This window comes from Acanthaster planci, linkage group LG02 (assembly GCF_054643075.1).
Source record: "Acanthaster planci isolate LZ-2023a linkage group LG02, COTS_SCS, whole genome shotgun sequence".
NCBI lineage: Eukaryota > Metazoa > Echinodermata > Asteroidea > Valvatida > Acanthasteridae > Acanthaster > Acanthaster planci.
In genome coordinates, this window is record NC_141778.1 from 20,557,697 (window position 1) to 20,583,161 (window position 25,465).

A 25,465-nucleotide genomic window follows, 5' to 3' on the forward strand; every position below is an offset into this window, starting at 1 on the left:
ATGCAAATTGTGTTGAAATTATGCATCAGGGGCCTGGGTACTGTAAGAATAAACTGCAGTATCTCCATTGAGGGCGCTCTTCACGCGTACCATCTGACGGTGATGTTATACTGAGCTGATATGGTCTTCTCCACTTAGTCGTGCTAGTACATGTACCTGATCATCACTAGTGCCGAGCTTCCTTTTCCCCCAATGAAATGAATTTACCCACGTTTCATTCTTTAAACGTCAACTTTACGTGCACAGTGAGGTGATGTTTACACCAGTATGGTGTGGACAAAGGAAAAAGTACTCACTGCTCTGACGATGTGAGGCATTGCGGTTAACGTCATCAGATCATCATGCAGATGGTGAGATTCCTCAGCAGCAGGTCTAGTTCGTACGATTCTTGTGTTGTGATACAACTTTCAGTCATGCATCACATACCCTTATGTGTATGTAAAACTTGAAAGCCAACCCTGCTAACGCTAGGCCTACACTACAGGGAACAAGTCCGTCACAAACATCAATTTTAACAGGTTAAAAACATGTGCCTAACAAACATTGACAATGTTTGTCAATACCGGTAGGGGACAGTTCTGAACTTCTGATTTCCACGAAAAGGCTCAGTTAAAGTAATAAGTTGTGGCAAAAGAGGGTGTTCCTCTAGGAAAGTAAAAGAGGGCACTACATATATTTGCTTTGTCAAAATGGCAGTTGTTACACATAGATGTGTTGATATGTACATGTAAATGGCATCTTGTCATGCTTGTTTGCAGCTGATTGTTTGCTGTAGGCCGTGCTCATAAAATGGATATTCCGACCCCTGACTTTTCATTATTTGCAGGTATGTTCTTTGGTTCACTGTATTGAAGAACTTCTGGTAAAAAGTAGTTAGGCCTACTGTGCTGTGTGCCTTGTTTATAGACTTGATTCAAGTTGAGATCCTGCAGTGACAGTGATCATTACTTGGTTCGTGTTCCTTAAAGTACAGACTTTTTGGCCCGTGATATGTGCTGCCCCCTCTCATCAGCATTCTTTAATATGAGTTCAGCCTTACTGCACTGACATTGAGAACATCACATGTTGACATCAGATTGAGGAATGGTATCCAAATGAGGGCGCTCTTTATAATCTAAGGCCATTGAAGCGCAATCAGTGCTGCCTATTATGTGTACGAATTGAATATAACAAAGCAATTAAGTCGGACTTGAGTCAAGTCATGTATGATGACCTCTCTCAGGTCAGACTGTAAGTCCAGTAATTTACACATGGTGTACATGGTGTAACACTGAAATTGGATCTTACTTAACAAATGAGTAATGAACAATATTTTCTGACAATTGATATTTTTCCTTGTACATTTACACTGGTAGCTTTCGGTATGGGAACTGTGTGCTTCACCCGTTCCCAACTGACGGATGGCTAAATTCTACCACCCAAACCAGATCAGTGCCACAGTTGACCAGTCACAGCCCCTGACCATGCCGCGCAGCTATCGCTGCAGGCGATCCTGCCTCAGCAGTGTGTTTCTGCTGAAGATGGCAGTGGTTCTGCTGGTTCTGCTTGCCTGCCACCTGCTCCTGCAGGGCATTCAAAATGGAGCTTTGGAAACAAACGGTGGCCTATTGGCTGATTCTGATGATGTTCTCATGGGACAGAGGGCTTACCGATTATTTAAAGAGGTGATTTGTCAATCGGCTGTTTTCAATTAATCAGTTTCAGTAACAAAGTTTTGCTTCCCTCTCCAAGGAAGCCAGCATTGTAGTTGAGACTATCACAAGAACAGACGCAAGACCAGTTACAGGCTGAACAGTGATATAGGGATGCTTTTGTTGTAATGCGTCTGAATACCTCATAACTTGAATTTAGACAGGATATCTTGAGTTAATCTTGTAATGTCTTGTGGGGTCACTTGGTCTTGTCTACAACACTGAAGGAAACTTGTTTCTTTTAATAATGCATGGGCTGCAGTAGTTTTTTTGTTGGTTTTTACATTGTAAAATTGTTGATGTGTTTGAACAAGTGGTGCCAGGAAGGTTTTGACAAGACTGATTGACTTCGAAGCACTTATTCACATGTTCGCTTGTACTTCTTGGCCTGCCCCTTCCCCATCCCAACCACTGCTTAAGTCCATTAATACCCGCAAGATTCAACATTGATCGTAGATATTAAGGAATATTCATGATCAACTGTTTCCTTTTAACTGATCAATTTCCCAAAATTTCCAGTTCTATTCTTAAAGATTTATTCAGTGATCTTTAATTTGGTTTATGTCAGGGGGGACATTTCCAGAAGTGTGAAGTGCCTCGTCTAGACCCCTCAGAACACCCTCCTGATAACGTCCACTGCCGGCGGATAAAGCCCCTTCCCAACTCTTGCCAGCTTGCCCATGATCTCTTTTTGTCAAAGCCACCAGATAAATGTGAAGGAGAGGGTCCATTCAACATTTGCCAAATAAAGGTGAGTGTGAATCTGAAGGCACATTAATTAATCCTGATACCTCTGTGACAGTTTGCCGAAGCTCCTCAAATCTTGGTCTATCACCCTTATAAAAAATTGATTAGCAGGGCGCAAAGCTGCATGTACAAATTTTGTAAACTCTGCGATGATCATGCCGATTTATTCATGACCTTTACCCAAACTTTTGCAAATGTCTTACTGCCCATTGAAATATGACAAGGATTCATCTTTGATGGAACTAAGTGCTGATAAATATCCAGAAGAGTGACAATTCATATATTGATAAGGTGTTCTCCTTGTTACAATAGGCAAAGGACAGGTGGCATCAGGAAGTGCACTGTGACTCCAAAATTTGCCAAGCAGGGTTTTCACTTGGCACTATTGATCCAGATCTTGGAATCCTTCAGTGGAAAGAGTATGGCCAAGCCCACGATCTTCAGGACCAAATTAAACAGTTGATAAGTGTCACTTCCAGGAATCACCATGACTTCTGCTTCATCAGATGTCTTCCTGCCAAGAAAGATGAAAATGAGGTAAACACAGACGACGAAAGGGAAGGAAAATGGTCAGTTGAAGATCGCAACTATAGAGATTATGTGGATCTTCAATATGACTTTGACCTCCAGGACTCGCTGCCAAAGCAGCTACTCATTCTACCAAGGCAATTCTCCAAACCCAAGGATAAAACTCTAGTAAATCAGACAAAGATTAGCTTCAACATATACTTACTTGATTCAATCTCTCACAGCCATTTTTTCCGCTCACTACCAAAGAGTGTACACAAACTAAATCGGATTAGAAAAGTTGGCAATGCATCCGTGTTTAATTTTCATCTGATGCAATCTTTGAAGGGTCGAACGTACGAGAATCTGCAGGCACTGTTTGCTGGAGAGTTGTACAATCCCAAAAATCCTTTTGGGGTTCAAGATATGCCTCCAAAGGCTGTGCAAATGGGGATCTTACTGAAGAGTATGAAGGAGGCTGGTTACCGGACCATGTGGACCGAGGATCTGTGCTGGACGTGGGAGTGGGGTATTGCAAAGAACATGGTCGTTCACTCCCCTGGTGAAAACCAGGATGTCCGCTGGAAGAAGCTTAAAGATGTACTGAGGCAATCTGGAATAGATGGACTGAACTTTTCCTTGGCTAGCTGTGAAATCCTTAAGGCCAACGGCATCCGAGATACCTTCCATGGGCCTCCTGTGGTGTGTTACAACCAAAGGCATCACCATCATTATACATTTGAATTCTTAAAGATGGTGCAGTCACAACTTAATGGAGCGCAGCAGCCATTTTTTCACTTTACCATTGCCAATGTGGCCCACGAAGACACCGGGAGACGGGTGCAAACACTGGATGATGACCTTGCAGAGTACTTAGAGTACTTATCAACTCAAGATAATATGGTCACTGTGCTCTTAGCAGACCACGGCAATGCCTATGGAGCTTTCATGGGAAAAACCATTGAGGCAAGAATTGAAATGTTTCACCCGGTGTTTCTCATCCTCATGTCTAAAAATGTTGCCAAACAATTGGGACCTGCTAAACTGAGGGCGCTGTCAGTCAACCAAGATCGCCTAGTGAGCATCTTGGACTTGCACTACACACTCCGGTCACTATTTTTTGGCAGTCCCGTGACTGTTGCACCTGAGCATCAAGCATACGCCATCTCACCGCACGGGCTCCTAGCTCCTGTGTCACCAAACAGAACATGTGATTCAGTTCCCAGAATCAATCCCAATGTTTGCATATGCCGTGATTATGAGAAAGCAGTGGCTAATGACAGTGGCCGGGCCCGTATAGCTGAAGCCATTGTGCGTGAGATGAATGAAGTCATACTAGACAATGCCAAAGCAGGTGGTGATAGGAAGGACTACAGAGCTTGCAAGCAGCTGGAGTTGAAGTGGTTTGGGAATGTTAAAGAAAGTCATCCAAAGGTAGGAATTAATATGAGTTTGAGTTAAGGATGTCCACTTCACGCAACACCAACATGTAGCATAATTTTATAGTATTGCATTTCACAACCAAATGTAACAAACTCCTGACAAGTCGGAACAATATTCTGAAATGTCAGATAAATTTGTACATGTATGTGCATTAAAATTCCCCATGGAAGTCTATGTCCCCCAATCAACTTAATTTTGAGCAAGTCCCATCGACTTTTCCTTGGTAAAGTATGGGACATCACAACATTAAATCGTCCTCGTGCTTGCCAAAAAAAACACTACAGGCCTGCTTTCGTTGCATGTGTGGAATACTCCCAAGGGTCTTTAAACTTCATGTTACCATATGTAGCCAGTGGAATAAAATCTTTTTTGTTAATTTCTGCTTACCTTTACAGTTGATTCAGTTGAACACAGATTGTTCAATTATGTTTATCTCTTCTACTGAACACAGATTTTACCAAAAGCTGAAAATAGTTGTACTGCACAATACCCCGCCATTTTTCAGTCGGTATTTGTAGACTGTACAAATGGTTATTGGTAGCAAATGGCATGACTGATTTATAACTATGAACATACATTTAAGAACGTTTATTGCATTGTTCCTCAACCTGAGAGGGAAAAAAATTACGATTTTAGTTGTTCCTCATCATTTTAAGTAGTGTTTTGAGAAATGTAATTTACTCTGAAGACAATTTATTTGTCCTTAATGGTTATTCCGTTCCTTCAGTTGGCACGATGAAGCGGTTGCATGTAGTAGATGAAGTAAAGTAATGTGTCTTTGGGGTTTTTATCACCTAGACTGGTGTTACACTCATGAAGATGGACCTGCATTTTGAACCTGGAAGGAACTCTGGCAATTCAGAGGAAGTAGTATTTGTTGTCGTCCAGTCCGAGAAGACCGACTTCTCTACACTCAACCAGCTGCTAAGCTTTGAACGCATGACAAGTTACTCTCAGTATGAAAAATGCAAGGACCCAGAGGTGCCCACCAAACTCTGTGTGTGCGACCTACTGTCATGAGTCAGTTCCATGCGTTGTCGTCATCTTGCTGTAGAGCAGTTAACCCGAGGAAGAGTTACCAAACTAGAACTTGGTTCCAAACATGTCATGTCAAGATTTGAAGGGTTTGTTTTCAAAATTAGATATATCCATTTGAAAATCATGCAATTTTTCCACATTTATGAAAGATTTAAGAGCTTTAGCAGTATATCATGTGTCCCTAAACTTCTTTTCACTATTTAAACCCATTAAAGTTGTGTGTGACTGTTTTACAGCTGTAGAAACCGACTGTAGGCAACTGGAGGAGAGTGGGATTCTGAAATATATCACAATATTAATGGTGCTTATGGCAGTTTAGAAATAAACTCTTCAATTGATTCTTGGAGTTTATTTGAAGGTTTAATATGATCCATCTTCATGCTGGTTACTTTCCATTGCTGTTTCCCTTCAGTACATGAAGAAATTTGGACATGTTTATTTTGCCCCGTTTAGATTACATTGAAAAAGTAATCAACCAGGGGCATAAACCAGTGGTGGATTGGGGAGAGTATGTTCTATATTTGGACAAGGAGGCAGGGTCATACCTGTAGGTTCATTCCTCCTCGTGGTGTGGTCCCTTTAAAAGAGAGCAGGGTATGACAGCCTTCAGTTTGGATGCAAAGAGATGAAAGATTGGTCTTAGAGAGGGAGATTGGAGAAAAGGAAGACACCAGAGCCTTTCTTTGATGCAACTTTGAAGTCAACAGTGCAAAACATCAGGAATCAAGGCATTGTCAGATTGTGCGCGTATAGTGAGTACATCACAGTTCCATACCAAGTGTAAATTATTCAGTTCCAGCCTGCCTTGTTTCTGACAGTTCTGCTGGGAAAATAAATTGACTTTGCAGTTTAAGTTCTGGCCTCTAACCTTTCCTTTCATGTTCTTTTTTATTAGTGCAACTTTTGGGGATGACACCAGGGTCCAGATCTGATCCAATATTGTGCCTGGGAGGAGGGAATTGGATACCCCCCAACGTCACTCTTGCCTAAATTCCTTTGTCAGTAAGGTGCTAGTGTGGTTCCGAGGAAGCGTTATTGAAAATTCAAATCTTTTAGTCTTTCCATGTTCAATCAAATGATTGGATTTGAGGTACTAATCGTCATTAAGACAGATACTCCTGCTGTATTCCCTCAGTGCAGAGTAGACTAAGTAGCTCATCTGCTCTCACAACTTGGCACCTGCAGTGTTTTGTCGTCGGTGAATTGACAAATTATTACAGTTGAACCTACCATGCAAAGGCAGTTGTGGCTTTGCTAGGATTTTCCCAAGGAAGAGAATGCTTTTCGCTTGAATACTTTTGTAAATTTGTGTATTTAGAAAGACTTCATATTTGGGAATGCTACTAAAAGTCTTTCAGTTTGTTGTTGACATTTGTTGGAAAGTAAGGGATTTCCCTTTTGACATGTATTTTAATAGTAGAATGATTGTCCATGGAAATGCCACTTGGTGCAACTGCAGAGGTTGGTGTCGTGGTGTAGTTATTTTATTAACATTTTGTTCTTTTGGTCACTTTGTAATTTATGAAAGGTATTGTACTTTAATGTGTACATGTATTTTTGAGATAACATGTTGCCTATTAAGAGCTAGTACTTCTCTAAATTGTGTATGTTTTTTCTTCGAATTTTGACTCCAAACCTAAATTTATGACATGAAACGAACAGAGACAATATTTCGGTGCCAGTCTCTCGGTTTTTTATTACGATCTTATTGAAGATGTGTAAAACATTGCATGTACTTGGGAAAAATTCCTTTTTAAACCAAATACAATTCTGTAGACTATTTTTTGTGGTTTTCCGCGATTCAGCAGTCAAATACCAGGACGTGTTTACATAGTTGTTTTGACCCGACACCGATACAAGCGATAATGTTTGTGAGTACAGTTTATAACACAAAATTATGACGTATGTGTAATCCTGTACGGGACTCTGAAGTGGGCATTCGATATCTGTTTTTACCTCTTGCGCGTGAGATATTTAAAATCAATAATATCTATTCCAAAATATTGGATATCCATTTGCAGTCGACACTTATTTCTCACCCCCTTTTTCTGATGTATTTGTGCGCCATTAGAAATGGTCACCACTCTTTGCGAGCGCAAATGTGAATATTTGAAACATTCGCACCGAATTCACACATCAAAGTTTACGAATTTATGCGAACATGCCTTCAATTCCCGTTAAGCTTCGCGCCGAGTATTAACAGGACGTCGTCACGGATGTCGGTCGACCCTTTCCAAACGCGCACTGTGATTGGCCAACGCGTTGCAAATTCTTGGAGGCGCACTATTGTGAAACGCCCGAATTGGAAATTATGCACCTTCAGGTTTCTTCCCAAATCAATTTACGTCATACTGTTGGATGTGCGCATTGGTACGGGGATGCCCAATAAACGGGCATTGACAACTCTTGGTCCAGTAACCTTTACTCCTCGGTGCATAAGGACGTTCGTAGCAGGCTCTCATTTCCGACTGACCCTAATTTTTGGCACCGACCGAGGGAACCAAAATTTGTACCGGTACACCACCGACCCTGTTTGGAGCCCGACTGGGGAGAAACACTTTTTTATGCCACAGACCGTCTCTATTTTCCCACCACGAAAACAATGATTGACCAAATCTCAAGAATGCCAGGGGAGAGCTATATTGATATTTTACATACTTTTTCTCCGACTGACGGACCCTCAGTAAAGAGAGAGAGAGAGAACCACGGCATTGGCTACGGACATCCTGTGTCGTTACCCCAGTTATATTGAATTAGAGCTCCATGGTCGTTGCACAAAACTTTATGCCTCAACATGTACATGTATACGTTGGCACAAGTAAATACCCTGCCATCCAGAAAAACGACCTCTCAACCGACTTCTCATCAGCATAGCAGTCGGTAACGTCGAACTTCAGGAGAAATTTCAGTTGTTGTGTACGTAAACAATGTTATTGCGTAGGCGTTGAACACAAAAATCTAATGTCGGTGGTCTGCTATTCAAAGGAAAGTACGTTGTACATGTACAGTACGTGTGCGGTTAGCACAAGGAAGTTGACTCACATTCCCTGCAGAGTTAACGACCAGCAATCATGGCCTACCTTCCCAGTGTTCTCTTTGGATGATCTACACGGGGACTTTTTGTTCACATAACATTGAACGTGCATTCTGGTGAACCAAAAGTTAGTGTTTAAAGGTAAGGAGTGTCTAGATCTCTTCTTTCTCTGTGGAACAATCAAGGAAATGATTCTATTTCTAAACCCGGGAGTTTCGAAACACTAGAAGTTGTTTGCGTATTATTTGTGTTTATTTTATTATCTTGAATTTGGGTATACTGAGTAAGGTGCACAAATTTTACCTGAAAAGAAATAATTTTCTCTCCTTGCTTTTCTTTCCAGTGTTCAACCACAACAGTATCACGAGGATACCTGGTTTCTACCCTTCTGCGTGTGTAGTGTAGGGAATTTTCGTGGGCCTACGGGGTCGAGGAAGAATTTCCACTGCAGTGTATGTGCCATCTTTACACAAGGAAGTTTAGCTTATGAGACAGGCCGGCCTTAATTGACAGTTCTGATAAGTCTTCTCCGATGGGCTGGACCTGTTCAAGAAACACTGGAATGGCCCAAGTGAAATGTTCATGATTTGTTGCACGGGGTAGGCAGTAAGAAGTGTGAAGTTTTGCTTGTCATTAATCTGAAACTGTAAAAGAGGAATTGTAATAATTTGGATCCATTATCTAATGTAAACCTGTCAGTTTTTAAAAAGCATGCATTCATATTAATATTAGGTAACTGAAGTTGGATTCAGTTGGAAACATTGGAATGTTTTGTGGTTGATAGATGGATTTGTACTTTGAATTAATTTCTACTGGTTGTGGCCCGATTTTTATGAGTTTTATACAACTTCATGACAGAGCCACCTTAACAGAAACTGCTTTGTTTTGAACTTCTTTTTTACCTTCCATTTTCTAGGAAGTGTTCACGTATGGCAGTGCCATGACTGCGACCGTGTATGATTACTTAATCCCTGTGCTTGCCCTTGTGGTTAAAGCTGCAATCGCCATCTTGTGCTGCAAGTATTGCTGCTGCCCATCTAGAACGACAGCTAATGCCAGAATCAATCAGGCGAGCCCACGGGGAGATATCTTAGCTGCCACGGGATCGTCAGAACCAGAACACACACAGATACCAACGATTTCTAGAAGATACGGATTAGACACACTCAACACCTATCGACCGCCTCCTGTCTACGACCCTCCACCAGATTTCTCTGAAGTAATTCCACCTTTTACATCTCAAGACGATCCACCACCTGCCTATGAAGATGTGATTGTTATCGATAAGCAGCGATAACCACCAAAACGTTGTAGAGAGTGGTCGATATTTGGGAAAACACAGGGAAAACACTGAAAATGACGAACACGTTGTTTAAAGTTTGCTGACCGTTTTCTCCTTTGTTACTTTCGCACTTAGAATGAGTCATGTATTTGTAGGAAGTTAATTTGTAAGAAACAAAAATACGTATGATTGAAGAAAGGAAAAGCATACACATATGGTGTTTTTCGCGCGTGATGTGATTTGGATGCCCTATAGGCCTAGGAAGTCGGTGACGCTTTACAAAAGTTACCACATTTTTTTATTAAATGTTTCCATAGGTATATGGTTCCCAGAATAACACCCTTTTGTAGACAAGACAAGATCAAACACGTCTCTTCAAAGTAGAGTAATATCCTAAGTAGATTTTTAATGTAGAAAGTGTTGTCTCCAGTTTATAAATTCAGAAATGCAATCAAATTGCACCTGTCAGCCAATTATACAGAACATTGCATGGATATGTTACTGGCAGGTACTGTGTTGTCCAGGATTTTGTCGTAGTTTTGTTGCATCAATTTTGTCAATGCTCTCCATTGCCGTTTGTCATAAAGATTTACTCGTTGATCCAGGAGAGTTGTGTGTTTTTCCCCACGCATTTAATGAATAATTCTAAATTTGTCAGTTTAGGAAGATGGAAGGGATGGGATAAATTTTCATAGGCTTTTTGGAGTTGACTCTGATTAATGTACTGTTAGGCATGAGATGTGTGTACATGCAATATAAAAGGAAAGGAAGCCAGTCAAAGGTCACGGAATTGTGCTCCAGCTTTGTTGTCGAAACTTGTTTAGTACCATGATAAACGAGTAAGAGGCATCGCGGCGCCTGTGCCTGCAGTGTACTCCACCAGGACGCAGCCCCAAAGCTCTTTCACAAAGGCAAATCAAGCGGGAAAAAATAGCAAAAGGTCTGGTCACAGTTCAGCTCAGTGACTAATGCGCTCGTTTAGTATTGCAGACAAATTCCATCGTATGCAAAGTTGGCAAATGCAACGAACTGACCAGGAAGTAGGAAGTTTTCTTCACCATGTTAACGTCTAATGTACATGTATATGTATGATGTTTTCCCTTGCTTAGAGATATTTGATACATCTATCGCACTGGCCATATTGACATTGGACGTGGGTGCAAGCGACAATGTTGATGATTTAATTTTTTGAAGGTAAGAAATTTCATAGTCTCTGCTCCCTTCAAGGCAAGAAAAGAAATTATAATTCTGGATTCGCCAACTAAGGTCTTAAACGCGTAGCTGCCGGTGCCGGAGTTTGACTGAAATGTGTGATGACGGTTACATTAAAGATTGAGAATTATTTATACCGGTACAGATTTGAATAGTATGGTACAGATTTCTAGCCTAAGAGGAGATGATTCCTTTATCGAACATTTCTTTATTTTCAGTAGAACGTTGGTCATCTGTAACAGTGTCATGTTTGACTTTTCAACCGGATCTATTATTGGAATGTCTGCCTTCGGGATATTCTTCCTGGGCATCTTAATAATCATCTGCTGCCGCTGTTGGTCGTACTTTACAGCGAAAGATACTGACATAGGTATCGTAGCTAACTCACGGGAAGAAACATGCAGTTTAGCTACCACGGATATAACAGCACAGAGGCAGATATCAAGGATTTCCACCAGGCTGGAACCAGACACACCCGATCTCTACTGGCTGCCTGCTGAATCTCATCGGTATCTACCGAGTTTTGTTGATGACCATCCGCCTGATTTCTCGGGAACTGTTGCGCCTTTCCCAATTCAAGATGATCCACCACCTTCATATGAGGATGCGATTTCTGCAAGTCAATAGTGTCAATGAAGTATTCTTTGTCACATCCACCTGTCGCAAAATTTGATAAAAGCCCATTCATGCTTTCTATTCGTAAGTCCTCGTACGTTGTATACGTGATGCGCTTATCTGTGCATTGTTTTAACCGTGCATATTTTGTTGAAGGGCAATCATTCTTTTCGTATGATGGTTGCTGTGAAGCATATATCGGCCTACATGTAGAATGAAGCTAACCCTATAGTTTTCAAGAAAATGAGGTTTCTGTTACATCTTGTATCTTATGTCATTTATGTACTTTTTTATTTGCAGTTACGCAGTATATAACTTCCAATTTTTGCAGAGCCGGTAAAAGGATTTTCGCTTACTGTAGTCCTCTTAAGGGAACTGGGCATACTGTTCTCCTTACATTTTGTTGTGGGAAAAATATCAATATTATAGGCCGAGCTGTGTTACTGTTACGTGAAAGTGCCTTTCGAGTACGACGTTTACCCTACCAATTGTAGAAATAGGGATGCTGGGTATGAAAAAGCATGTATAAAATGTGTATTAAATAAAGTTTAAAAATTCAGGCCATTCAATTTTGTTAAGTTTAATAGTGTTCAGCACGGTACTTGTCAATTTTTTTTCCTTAAAATGTTCATGTTTACAGCATTGTGAAAGTATTATGTTATCGTTTGGGTATCTGTCACCAGATGGAGCATTGATCGAACAGGATGGTTATAAATCTTTCTCAGATGAACCATACATGTCAATGGACGCTTTGCGATTGACAGCCGTAGGTAACATCTTGCGTCATAATACATGCTAACGTCGACACCTACGATGTCTTATTTCCATACATTTTTTTCCTTCAGCAGTAGTGGGTGTTTTCCGATTAGAATTGAATTTAGCATGTTCTGAACCAGCTTGTGTATAGCAGCACGGGAATTGTTTTATTCGCCAACGTGGTCGTCTACGACAGACAGCATGCAGGTACTGGAAGTAAGGAAAGTAATCTGTGCTCTGTCGTCTCAGAGAAGAAGAAACCACGTAGTTTTAATATTCGTCTTCGGGAAACTTAAATTGGTACACTGTCAGAAATTGTTGGCGTTGAGTTTCACAATCATTTGTTTCACGTGTAAATAAAGTATCCGTATCTTCTACAGCTAGTCCTGAAAAGATAAGCTAGACCTGTTGCACAATGCTCTTACAAAACAGGGCAGAGAACCAGTCAAAAGCTTTCTAGGTCAAAGTACTGCAACCTTATTTGTCCAAACAGATAGTAAATACATCAGAGCATTCGAACCTGCAGGTGACGAAATAAAAACTGGCAACTCATGATCAAAGTTCAGTCATCATTTTTGTACATGGTACAAGGCTGAAACAGATTTGGAAGAATTTCCAGTGCTTGCAATTGTGTACGCACCGTTTGAGGTTGCCTGCATGGCAAAGGAATTTACAGTGAACTTCGCAAAGTTATGCTGTTCGACCAGGCCTGTCTTAGTTATATTTTTGTAAGTCTTCTTGAATGATTCGATCTACTGGTGGCCGAGTTTTGAAGAAGAACCGAGCGTAAACACAACGGAAATGATTTAACCTTGTTGAGGTAAAAAAAAAAGAATTATAATCTTTCCATCTTAAATATCAGAAGACATTTCTAACGTGTGGTGATTATGAATTATAAAAAGCAGTAAATTTTAACGGTCTGTTTCATGTTAACGAAAATAAGTTCTATATGGAAGTTACTGAAGGCTACCTTTGGCTGTGTTTTGCACTATATTACAGCAGGAGAATGCTTTATGTAACTTGTCATTTTCTACCGATATTAGCCTTTTATTGTTATACGTGTACAACCACACAAAAAATGTATGAGTGGAAATTGTGCCTCTGTGAATTATTGTCGTTACTTTCTGTGAACTCGTGTCGTTACTTTCCTCAGGTAGTGTTCAAGCACCGCAATGTCGTCATGACTACGGCCGTATACGAGTATTTCCTTCCAGTGTTTGGCTTTGTGACGATCACCATCATTGTAATGTGCTGCAGATACTGCTGCTTCGCGTCAAGAGTGAAAGCAAACGCCAGAAACATTCAGGAGGGCCCACAGGGAGACACATGTAACTTGGCTGCCTCGGAATGGGCAGCACAGGGCCACCTACCAACGATTTCCAGGAGTGAATCGGACTCACTGGATACCTACCAGACACCTGTTGAGTTGCCTGGGTATCTACCACGTTCTGTGTATGACCCTCCGCCGGATTTCTCCGCAGTTGTAGCACCGTTTCCAGTTGAGGATGACCCACCACCTGCCTATGAGGATGTGATAGCCTCTAGTCAGTAGCACCAATCTCAAACAACTTTGAGGTTTGGTGAAGACATTGTGCCAAATTCTGTACAGGATATGTGTGATGTAAATATTCTTATCCCGAATTTGGTATGAAAGTTACTTATTACACGTGCTCTGACTCCCAATTTAGAGCAGCCAATCTTCACTTGTAAAAGGTGATCACGGTGAAAAGTCACCGCCAGTAGCGTTCTGGAGTTCAGCAGAATAAGCTGGCGATATTCACTGTAGCCTTTGTAATGCCACGAGCATACAGCTTTTAATTGATGACCGGTTGGTACATTGAGAAAAAAGTATTTGCCATTCTTTATATTTAATGTTTGCAAGGGCAAGATTTGTATTGATTAAATAATGGTAAATGGTTGGTTTGGAGGAATACAATGACACAACTGACCCTGTGACATTGTTTTGTATATAAGAAGAAAATCGAAATTGTTGAGGATCCACCGGTTTTGGACGGCACTCACACGACGTCTAAATTTTCTTAGAACCACCATGACTAAGGAAGTTGGGGATAACGGAGGGAGCAAAGAGGGCAAGTCCAGACGATTCAATCGTACTTGAAAAAAAAAACAATCATGAGAGCAAACATTCGAATGTGCTTACAAGTCCTACGTCACAAGTTTGGCTTTAACCGGTCCAATTAAATCGTACAAAATAGGCTGTGGCCAGTGACCTGTCAAGCAAAGTTTATTTGATTCCATATTTTACGAAAAAAAGTCCAAATTATCATTTCTAATATGCTAGTGTTGAGTGTTAGTAATTCGAAATCTAATTCTACGCCCAAGCCCGGCAATGGGACGAAATAATATGTTCGAAGAGCCAGTTTGGATTAGGGAAGGCTTACTATTAGCGTAGCAGTCGCTTATCCGGTCTGCTACCGCAAGAAAAGTGTCTTTTCATGCATGGATCCCAGCGGCTACATTTGTATCCTTGAGTAAAAGAAGACGTGTTTTCGTGTTTTAAATGAACAAATGCACCTTTGCAATGAACAGCGTCATTTACAGATACTCATGGGTTTGTATTTTCCGTGGTATGACTTGTAATTATATAAGCGAGTGTAAAATGAGACAGTGCTAGATGATTATTTCGTTTGGCTAACACCGGCATTATGGCAGAAAGTTACAAAACTGCCAGGTGAAGTCATATTAGTAAGACAAATTGGCAACACAACAATTACAACAAATATTGGCCATTTAAATGGAAAATATAAACTATGGCTCGCAGTCACACTCTCAAATCACAAAGGTACAGTTGTATGGTTATAATAATGAAGGTAACCCGCACATGAATGTGAAAGCTTTCATACATTTTTACCCGTGTCCAAAACAGCTGCTGTCAGATTACTAGACGAGTTGACTTAAACGATTTTATTAGAGTGTAAACAAAAATCAAAATTAACGTATTGTGTTTAAAAGCCATGTTTTTAAATATAACGCGTGCATTTTTAGAATTCGGTTCGTTGTTAAGCAGTCTTTATAAACAAATATTACATCTGTGTAAAGACATAAACTGGTAAAGTATGGATCAGTAAAACGGCTATTTTAAATCACATATTGCTATTGCTAAAAATATTTCCACAACTGGTCGAACTTTAAAACAAAAAGACCTACTTTACTTAACATTTTATATTTAGGTTAACAAAAATACATTGATGTAGTATGGATCAGAGAAAAGGTGAGATGCACGTTGCGGTTCCTTAAAGCTTTGCACAATTGACATTTGAATGCTTACAATAATAAAGATCATTTTACTGTAAACTTTATACATGTAATAACGTAAACGAACAAATACATTGTAGATTGACGGAGTATGGATGGAAAAAAATGTTCATTGCTTACGGCAATTCTTACAAACTTGCTTACACGGATGATAATAATAATAGTGGATATTTATAAAGCGCACATAGCTATCACAACTAGTTTATCCCTGCATATTGGGCTCACAACAACTGAACATTCCCGAAAATAAACCTTGTTTTCAGTAACAAGGTTATTTTAAAGGAAATGAGGGACTTTTTATTTATGCTAATGAGTATTTCCATATCCAGGACCAAAAGTCGTATTGATTTGTGCACAAGATTCAATGGTTTGGTGGTCCATTGTTGTGTAAGCACATGGAGTTGGCCAACTTTTTCTCAGGTATATTTTCAATGATCAAATTTTGGGCGTAGTCCTACAGTTCGAGCTGAAAAGAGAACGATGTCCGTGACTGACATCACAGCATAAACACAAATAAGACACTGAAAAGAAGCAATTAAGTCACACAATAACGTTTAGAAAAATTCATCCCACAGACCGTTTTAAAGAAAATGCGACTGCATGTGAACAGCATTTTGATGATTGTGGTTCAGTCGTCGTCGGTTGGCGGAGGATTGGCACTGTCGTGTATCGACCCACCATCGCCTCCTGTTGCTTCCGCTGGGGAATAAGGAGGTGGAGCTAAAGGCATCGACGGGGTATAGGCCGGGGCAGCCCCAGGGATGATATACTGGACAGGCTGCTGTTGTCCGGGGTTGATGAATGCAACGCCACCGGTGCTCAACCCTCCGTTGCTGATGTAGGCGACGTTGGCAGTGTGGCTGGGCCCAGGAGCCGGGCGTCTGCTGCCCTTCTTCTTGGTCTCATACTGTCTGTAGCACAGGCAGCAGAGGACAAGTGCAAAGCACGCGACGACTAGACAGGCTATCACAATACCTACGATTGCACCGGTGGTTGGTCGTCCTGTCTTACCTATCAAACAACAAAACCGTTTAAGAACATCAATTACAGAATTAATCCTCTTGCATCAACAGAGAAATTTAATACAGGATTAGTTTACTTCGTGTACCTATTTGTTGTGGATTCAATCAAAGTAGCACCTGAGAAGTAACGACTATGTAGCATATAGAGTTGATAACAGTGGAATATTCCATTGTGAAACTACTGACCTGTGTTAAGTCCTTGTTTGTGCTTTCTGCATCTCCAGATAATCCTTAAAATAATTTATTTTATTTACCTTTGGTTTATCACAAAAATTGAATTTCCACGTTAGCATTTTATTTCCTTTAATATCCTTTGTAAATGAAACTAACTTTCAAAAGACAATTTGATTTCTCGTATAGTGGTTAATTTTATGGGATCTTAGGCTCCAAATATAGCAGAAATAACTGTACCAACATTCCTTAAAAGTAAGGTTCCTTCAGACAACAATTTCTTTCATATCCGTAAAGGTTGGCATACCGCTTTGTAATGAACGCACTTTCATGACAGTTGGTTTGGTTATTAAACAGTGCCAAAAGTACATTAATCTCTCACATAATGGATTTATTATAGAACTAGACCTTTGTGTAATTGTATATGCGTGCATTGGTCTGACAGCAAACCTGTCTGCGTATGAAATAGAGCAGTCAGACATATTTGACAAAGCAGTCGCTTGCGACCAGTCCAACCCATCGTTTGCAAAACGATCAGATTATGCATGTAAACCTGAGCGTACCTGCAGGTTCACAAAAAACAGCCGCAAGCTCAGTGTTAAAGAAGCAGTTTTCGTCGTGCCAATCGTTAGCTCTACATTTGGAAAGGTCGGACTCCGTTCCATCACAGTGCACGTTATCCAAGAGAACCGGCATACCGGCTGACCCAGACTTATAGTTGTCACCGTCTTCCACCCGGGCCTTATCAGGATCTCCATACTTCAACTGTCGACAAACGACCTTGTGAGAAAAAGATACAGATTAGATGATACGTGTGCTAAATTGACTTATAAGAGGACTCCAAACTGCCTTTTCCTCCCTTCCTGAAACTCTGAGCATTTCTTTGTGACGATGTACTTTATTTTTGTCCAAGGTTACTTCAGGCTTGTGAACAACACTGCCATGTTTTTTTCCGAACTATGGATTCTAGAACAACTGCTACTAATTTGGCAAAAGGGGTAATTATAGGGTAAAACTCCAATGACTGGGTGGCTATTTATATGTGTCTTGAAAGCCTACGAATCCATCTCTTACTTTGGCATCCTTTGTCCCCCAGAAATCGTTGCACACGGTCCCCCAGTAACTGTGGCCCGAGCCCTCGTGGTACACCTCCACACGCCCCTCATACCAACTGGCACCGCCCTTCAGGCGGACAGCATAATCTGTAATATAAATTTTACCGTATTACTACAGCCGCCGATTGAATGACCCGTATGTCTGAGTATGCACATCTTTAATGCTGCGATCGTCAACCAGAACGCATGAACTGTGCAATTAAAGAAGTTACGTGACTGCTCGTAGTGATATGATCTGAGGGCGAACAGTAGTTGTGTCCATCTGGACCAGGATTGCAACCAACAGACCTGTTTATACGACACAGTTGTCAAGATTTGCTCTGTATTATTGCCCTACGTAATATGACCTGAATCACTCTGAATAAATGGAATGTTCCTCAGTGAAATAAATTAAAAAAAAAACACGCAAACATGCCCAATACTCAACCTATTAAATACCGGTAATTCCCAAACTGAAGCGTGTATTGTTTTATGTGGAATGGTCTGAAGCGGCTCACTCTCAACCGCACTGTCTGTTGTGTACATGTTTTCGTCATGTCTTCGAGCAAGAAACGACATGATGAAACATGATGTCGTCGGTGCGATGATGGCACCAGAGGACGAAACAGAAAATCCAACCACCGCTTTCGATAGCAATTCCACTTCCAGCGTTGCAGATGTGTCTTTATCGGTTTTGACCTTGCCTTGGGTCGACTGATTTTCAAGAAAAAAGCTGCTACTTTGCCGCAGGTAGGAGCTCAGCACACCCAGCTGCAGCCCCCCTCCCCCCAAAAAACAACACGCAAATGATGGAGGTAAAAGTTTCGGCATCTCCTCGCGGTACATTCATGCCAGAATCGGCGCAGCCATCCTCCTCTGTGGGTTATCCTCGCCTTACGTTGACCCAGCTCCGCCAGATTCCTCAGGAAATACCTTGCCGGCAAACGCTGGCGCCCATCAGGGGCATTGCCCTGTGATGGATCCCGACACAAGAGGACGATTGGCCTATTCCAACATAGCAATGCACTTGCACCTACAGCCGTATTCAGCCGTGTGCAGCCGTATGCGGTCGGCTTCTCCTGTAATCACCAGTGCATGGTTTCCTTTATAACAGCAGCCATCGAAAATAGGCCCAGCGACTATGCAGCTATAACCAGTTGTCTCTATCGCATCCGGTGATATGAGTGTGAATACCTACAAGAAAACCAGTCCGAATTTTCGAATCCCCTTGTTCATCTGTTCGATGCTCTTCTCATGCCCAGAGTTAGTTGACAAGATGATTGATGAGGATCGTGTATGTTACTATGCACTTATTTTACTTGGATCCGCCGGTCGAAGCCTCGTATCTGCTCGACCGGCGTCTTGATTAATTGAAGAAAGCACCCTCTATGGAGATTAAAAGTAGATTGACTATCCCCGACAGGTCTTCTTATGTTGTGGGCTCTTCAGTCGGTTCAAGGCAACAAAATAGAATTTCTTTACCCCCCCCCCCTTTTCAATTGCCGGAAAGGGTACAGCACACTCGTTTAGTTTCTTCATGACATGCAGCACATCTTCAAATAAAAGTTCAGAAGTTGTAACAGAAAAAGGCTGTGACACCAAAGTTTATTTCTTTCCTGTTTTTTATTCCCCAAGGAGTCGAAAGAACTCCGACCTATCCGAGCTTGCGTTCTCAGAACAAGTTCACGTTGTATCAGCACTTCAAAATGGAGGGAATAAAGCTTGTCAAGGACCTAGTGCATCAAGGAGATTTTCTGAGTTTAGTAGACCTCACAGATGCATACTTCATGGTGCAAATTTTACAGGGATCACCGCAAGTACCTACGTTTTATTCGGCAAAACCAGATACATCAGTTTGCTTGGCTTCTACTCATGTTTTCGAGAGCTCTAAGAACATTCATGAAAGTTCTGAAGCTACCTGCAGCTCGTCTTCATCAGGTATAGGAATTTGGAAATACTGTGGAAATCATTGGAGGAATGCAAAGGAATTTGAACACAACGGCAGTTCTCCTCCAAGAGCTGGGATTCCCGCTAAATCAAGGCAAGTCACAGTTCGCTCTGTCAAAATGATAACACAGCTGGTCTTCCTCATCAACTCCGAAACAATGACTTAATCCTCGGTAATGGATAAAGTCAACAGAGTGATAAAGCAATGGCAGTAAATATTAAATCTCAAGTTTCAGAAGTGCAAGACCTGGCCGAACTGATCAGCCATCTCTCATTAGTTATTCGAGCAGTATTTACGGCACCACCGTTCTATTGCAACCTTCAACAGGACAAAAACATGGACTGTCGCAGACACAATTTATACGAGACTTGGGTAACCCTGCCACATGCGTCCTGAGTCAAACTTGAATGGGTACGCTGAACCAGGCTGTGGAACAGCCAGACTCTCTGGATCCAGTGCCCAACATTACCACTTAAACTGATGCTTCGCTCCAGGGTTGGAGAGCCTGTTTGGAAGAGACTCAATGCTGTGGTCGCTGGTCGCGCGAGGATCAAGCCCTTCACATCGATCTTCTGGAGTTGCTGTCAATTTTTCATGCTTTTCGGTTATCAACACAGCATATGAGTCAGGCTACAAGCAGAAAACAAGGATTTCTGTCTTATGTCAACTGTAAAGTAACTTTAAAATTTTTCAAGAACTTTCTGTCAGTAGATTTGTAGATCTGGTGCTTGGCCAGAAAAATAATTCTGACAGAAGAATATCTCTACTGCGATACAAAACATGTCCGCAGATTGTTCAACGACAAATGGAATGACGCTAGCATTCTGAGATGTTTGCAATAATCGTTCAAGAGTCCTGGCATTCGGCCGTCCGTTGACCTGTTTGTATCAGGTCTTAACAGTCAGCTTCCGCAGTATGTATCGTTGCCTCCTGACCCTCAGACTTGGTAGTAGCTACCTCAACAATTAACTGGGCAAACCTGGCTTCTTGCCTGTCTCTCCATTTGCTCTCCTTACACAAGATGTCTCCAAAAGATATAGTCAGACAGGGCCACAGTTCTTCTCGTAGCTCCAGTGTGGAAAACACAACCGTGGTATCTTGCTTACTGGGACCCAGTATAAAGTGTCCAATCGGTGACCAGACCTCCTGACACTGTATCACATTACAATCAGAATCATCCAGTAAGAAAGCTTACCGGGCATGCATGAATGTCACCGCAGAAAATATTTCCAGTGAATTTAATTACTGGGCGGGATGGCAACTTATCACTCTGATATTTCACATAATTCTGAGCAGATTAGAGTTTCCCTGGACATGGACCTGTTTGCAACTCAGTAACTCAATATTCAATTGCTAACTTTCGTGTCATGGCAGCCAGACCCCATGGCACGAAGAGTCGACGCTCTACTTCTGAACTGGAGGGGGTTAAAGGTTATGATTTACCTCTCTTTTCGCTTCTGTCCAAGTGTTTGAACAATATCAGTGAGGAGCAGGAAAGGACTGTGCTTATTGCCCCTGTTTGGCGCACACAGATCTGGCACCCCAAGTTCTGGAGATAGCAGTTCAAAATCTCATCATTCTACCCTAGAGAAGAGATCTTCGATTATCCCACAGCAGAACACTAATCCACCCACTTGCAGATCAAATGTTCTTAGCAGCACGGAAGCTGTCAGGGAATACCTCTGTTCAGTGGGAATTTCGCAGTCTGTGTCCTTCACAGGCATGTCATCCGGGAGGGATCTGTCCAAGAGACAACATGACTCATCTTGGATTCGACGCGCAAAGCTGGTGTCTTCCGAGGCAAGCTGATCCTGTTAAGTCCCCTCTAGTGGTATGTTTATCGTTCTTGTTAAATTCGGGATTTGTTAGATTCAGGATTACTCTACATGAACATAACTCTCAATGTATACAAATCGGCAATTTCCCCAGCACACGTCTTTGCAGACGGAGCACGACTAGGGCAACGTAATTTAGTTAAACATTTCTTCAAGGGTATATTGTAAATTTGCGTCCTCTACGCCGCGGTATAATTTAACACGGAATATGACAACTATGTTGAATTATTTTAAGCCTCTAGCTGACAGTCGTCGGTTATCTCTCATTAAATCACAAAGTAACCATGTTTATCGCACTCGGTATAGCTTGTCACTGTTCGTCTGTCACAACAATTGACATCAATCATACGTCGAGGTATTCCAATGGAAATTATGTATTCTGGTCGGTGAAACCTTCTGAGGAACCTGTTTCAGCTAACAAACCCTTCCACGAAATAAAAATTGCCCTTGTTAAAGCTAACAGAAACCTCTTCTCTGTATGCACTCTGCAGGAATACCTTCACATGACTTCTCATCTTAGAGAGAATGGAAACTGTGGTATGACCCAGCACCTCTTGTCATACTCCAAAACCCACCATCCGGTAATGTCATCCACTGACGCCAGAGGGTTGAAATCTGTTCTCAAAGAGGTGGGCCTTGATACTTCATGTTTCAAGGCCTACTGAATCAGGGATGCAATCACTTCCTAACATGTCAAATTCTGAGGTGACAGCTCAAGTCATCATGAAAACGGCAGACTAGTCACCCGTGACTACCAATTGCCAACTCCCGCAACAGAGGATCAGAGTTTGGTCAAGCAGTTCTGGCGTCAGCGCCTTGACAGCCATGCTTGGAAGTATACAAGGTGAGTCTCTCCGGAATTGGCGTAATATAATTCCATTATTATGTAGAGTACTTAAGTGAACTGTAATTGGAATTATATCAAACAGTGGAGGAGAGACTCAGTCTCCCCTTCTTTATTTTTATGTGTGTATTTCGGCAGGCAAGAAACTGCAAGAAACAAGAAACTGGGTCACAGGTCACCTCTACCGTCATCACTGCTCCTCAAGCTTCGGACGATCCAGCACTTGAGTGAGGGGCGCACATAATAGAAGAGTTTTGTTCAATGTTGAATAGGGCGCCATTCTCCGAACTTTAAATGACCAGTGAGTACTGTTCTATAGCTTCAAGGGGTGGTCGGAGTGCAAAACATGGAACGAGGTAAGTACCATCCTTGTCCAAATTGGGAATTATATGGCCATAAGTGCCTATACATTATTGGAAATTATGGCTGAATGTATACACAAACAAAAGTCATCCACAAAGTGTTCAGAGAACCTCACGCAGCAATGAAAAGACAAACTGTGATGCTGAATTAAAATACTACAGAAGGTGCGTTTTAAGTCAAAAGTGGTTGCCCATTAAAGATAAACCTTCTGCAAATGTTGGCCACCCATATAACAATGGTGATCGGCGCATGGAAGAAAAAGAAAGGTCTATAAATCCACTTACAAACTGTGACAGGGACATCATTGAAAAAGATGCCATTGTTACAGTTCGATGGTACATGGAACTATAACTTTTCAAAGTCGAGGCCAGCCTTACGGTTTGATATGAGATAAATTAATAGACAACAATTCCAGAATTTTGAAGAATGGAGTGTATAAATTTTTCGCGCCGTATCGGTAACATTTAGTGGAACCTGTTAGAGTGTGGAAGCTTGCAGTGTTTGAGATATGACTTAATTGCTTTCACTTTTGGAAGCACCAAGTCGTGCCTTTTTTCAACTCCCGGCTTGTTAACATGTAGATTGAATAAATCTAATTTTCAGTAAGGTTGACAAAGAAAACGTACTTGTCCTTAGGTGTAAACAAGTAGAACATTTATTCTGTTAAGATGTGCCATCAGCTTTATGGCAAAACATTAACTTTGGATGGAAGCATGCTCCTACCAGTAATGGGGCTGCAAGCAACAGCAAGGACGTCGTTGTCGGAACAAGATGCCTCCCCGTTGTTCCAAGTCAAACTACAGTGACCCAAGTGCATCTCAGATCCAGAACAGGAAACTTCAGATAGAGTCACTTCTTTGTTCTCATGATCGGGGAAATCTTTGGCGGCATTCGTGACCCTCGTAGCCAGCTTGTACCCCAGTCCCCTGCAGATCACCGTGGCGTCCGTTATGCTGGCACCGTTAGAGCATATACCGCCCCAGTTACCCTCGAGCTCCCTGTACACTTGCACTACACCTTCAAAGGGAGTGTCAGATGGACGGTCGTTATACTGAAGGAACTTGACATCCCCGTCTACACGAAACAGAAGAAATGCAGAAATAAACTACATGCTTAGGTTATGCATCAGACAAGTAATTTGCCAATATAAGGAGTAAGAGATTCGAGTTGCATTAGGCCTAAACTGTGAACAAAATCTGTCACTTATTCCTTAAATGTTGAATCACTAAAGAAATCATATAAAATTCCCAACATCCATTTTCGTCATGGTCATCCAGTCACTTATAAAGAATGACCATGACTCAACTGGCCTACATCAGGAATTCCATTTCTAATGTGAGAAAAGAATATTTCGTCATTACAAAATGCCAAGGTGATGGTACTAGCTGTTACGAAAAATTATTTCTGGCAATACTGTTTTAAAGAGCACACAAACAAAATACAGCCCCTACCTTTGTTGCCTGCATAAACTGTTACGATGGCTGTGGCGAGAAGAGTTGTCTGCACCAATTGCGAAATGGATATCGCCATATCTCTGGAATCCATATATAATTTTAAGAAATTCAATTTACATACAAAAGTGACATCTGGGCATTGAGAACATTGAGATGTAGTAAATCGCTCTGAAAATGTGGATTCAGAACTGATCACGTCAGCCTTCACGACCCATCTCTGTACCTTGGCACCGACCTAGAAATGATTTACACAACAACAACGTCTTTTATTAATATGTTAATTATTAAAAACTCCAAATGCAAAGCTCGGCGCTTGATGCGTGATTGTGTATTCAAAAAGAATTCCCCATTAGGCCGTAGATTATGTAGAAATTACGGACGGCGCTGCAAATGGGTAATTGGCCGAAGTTCATAGTTCAAAAACTGATATTCTTTTCTGGAGCCAAACCAACCAACAAAAAGGAAAAAGATGAGAAATGCCGCGAATTATTCAGAAACGTTCTTCTAGATGTTTCGGTAGGCCTAATGATGTACGGAAAGATACAAAGATGAGAGTATCAGAAAAAAAAACAGGAGAAGAAGAATCAACTGTAAAACACGTATTAATTAACCTTTTTAAAATCTAAATTCAATAAACTTTAAAAGCCACACTTCAGTGGTTAGGTGTTTGATAACTCATTACATATCCTATCCTTTGCCTCCGTTGCCCGACTTGACAAGCGACATCGCCCCTTCTTGTGGGTGCGCGCGTGTGTGACCGTTTTAAGAGTAATACTAATAGAGTGGACATTAAACTAATCGCTTTAACTTGGCCTTAAAAGAACTTATTGGATACTACCTGTGTTCCCAGAAGCAAGTCATGGAGAGTTTTCATCGACAGTCACTTGGATTTGAGCTTCTGCAGTTGTGTGGGGCGAGATTTTTTTTCGGGGGAGGGGTGTTTCTTATCTGTTGGACAGATTGTTCAGAGCTTCAACCTGGACCAAAGTGGTTTTATCAATAATTTCCTTCCAAAAGTTTGTAGAAAGAGGGTTTTGTCAAAATTGCCCAGGGCATTAGTCGCGTCCATTCTCCTGAGCCGGTCTCAAACGTACATTTAAGACCGACCAATCACGTATTCATTCCCCTATTAA

The 25,465-nt window shown here is 41.4% G+C and overlaps 2 protein-coding genes and 1 long non-coding RNA gene across 7 annotated transcripts in view; 2 read left to right on the forward strand and 1 right to left on the reverse strand.

Annotated features, from left to right (window-relative positions):
• Positions 1-22,277, forward strand: part of LOC110989807 (uncharacterized) — a 30,179-nt gene extending 7,902 nt beyond the window's left edge. Inside the window, exon 3 of the long non-coding RNA XR_002599691.2 lies at positions 22,163-22,277. This is a non-coding gene — a long non-coding RNA (uncharacterized LOC110989807). The remainder of the gene's footprint in view (positions 1-22,162) is intronic.
• Positions 64-12,877, forward strand: LOC110989803 (uncharacterized). 5 transcript variants are annotated; one of them, XM_022254436.2, is made up of 9 exons: positions 65-350; positions 759-826; positions 1,356-1,664; positions 2,260-2,442; positions 2,751-4,379; positions 5,187-8,601; positions 8,804-9,059; positions 9,377-10,936; positions 11,173-12,877. In XM_022254436.2, exons 3-6 carry the CDS (start codon positions 1,401-1,403, stop codon positions 5,406-5,408), a joined length of 2,298 nt encoding a protein of 765 aa, XP_022110128.2. In that variant the 5' UTR covers positions 65-350; positions 759-826; positions 1,356-1,400; the 3' UTR covers positions 5,409-8,601; positions 8,804-9,059; positions 9,377-10,936; positions 11,173-12,877. The 5 variants fall into 5 exon arrangements, with proteins under 5 accessions (XP_086988943.1, XP_022110128.2, XP_086988942.1 ...); XM_087132816.1 differs by having other exon boundaries at positions 11,176-12,877; XM_087132818.1 differs by having other exon boundaries at positions 8,804-8,912.
• Positions 14,548-24,556, reverse strand: LOC110989804 (neurotrypsin-like). Its single transcript, XM_022254438.2, has 5 exons — positions 24,330-24,556; positions 23,602-23,952; positions 17,869-17,996; positions 17,358-17,574; positions 14,548-16,612 (listed from the first exon to the last, which is right to left on the reverse strand). Exons 1-5 carry the CDS (start codon positions 24,421-24,423, stop codon positions 16,230-16,232), a joined length of 1,173 nt encoding a protein of 390 aa, XP_022110130.2. The 5' UTR covers positions 24,424-24,556; the 3' UTR covers positions 14,548-16,229.
• Between the last annotated feature and the right edge of the window lie 909 nt (positions 24,557-25,465).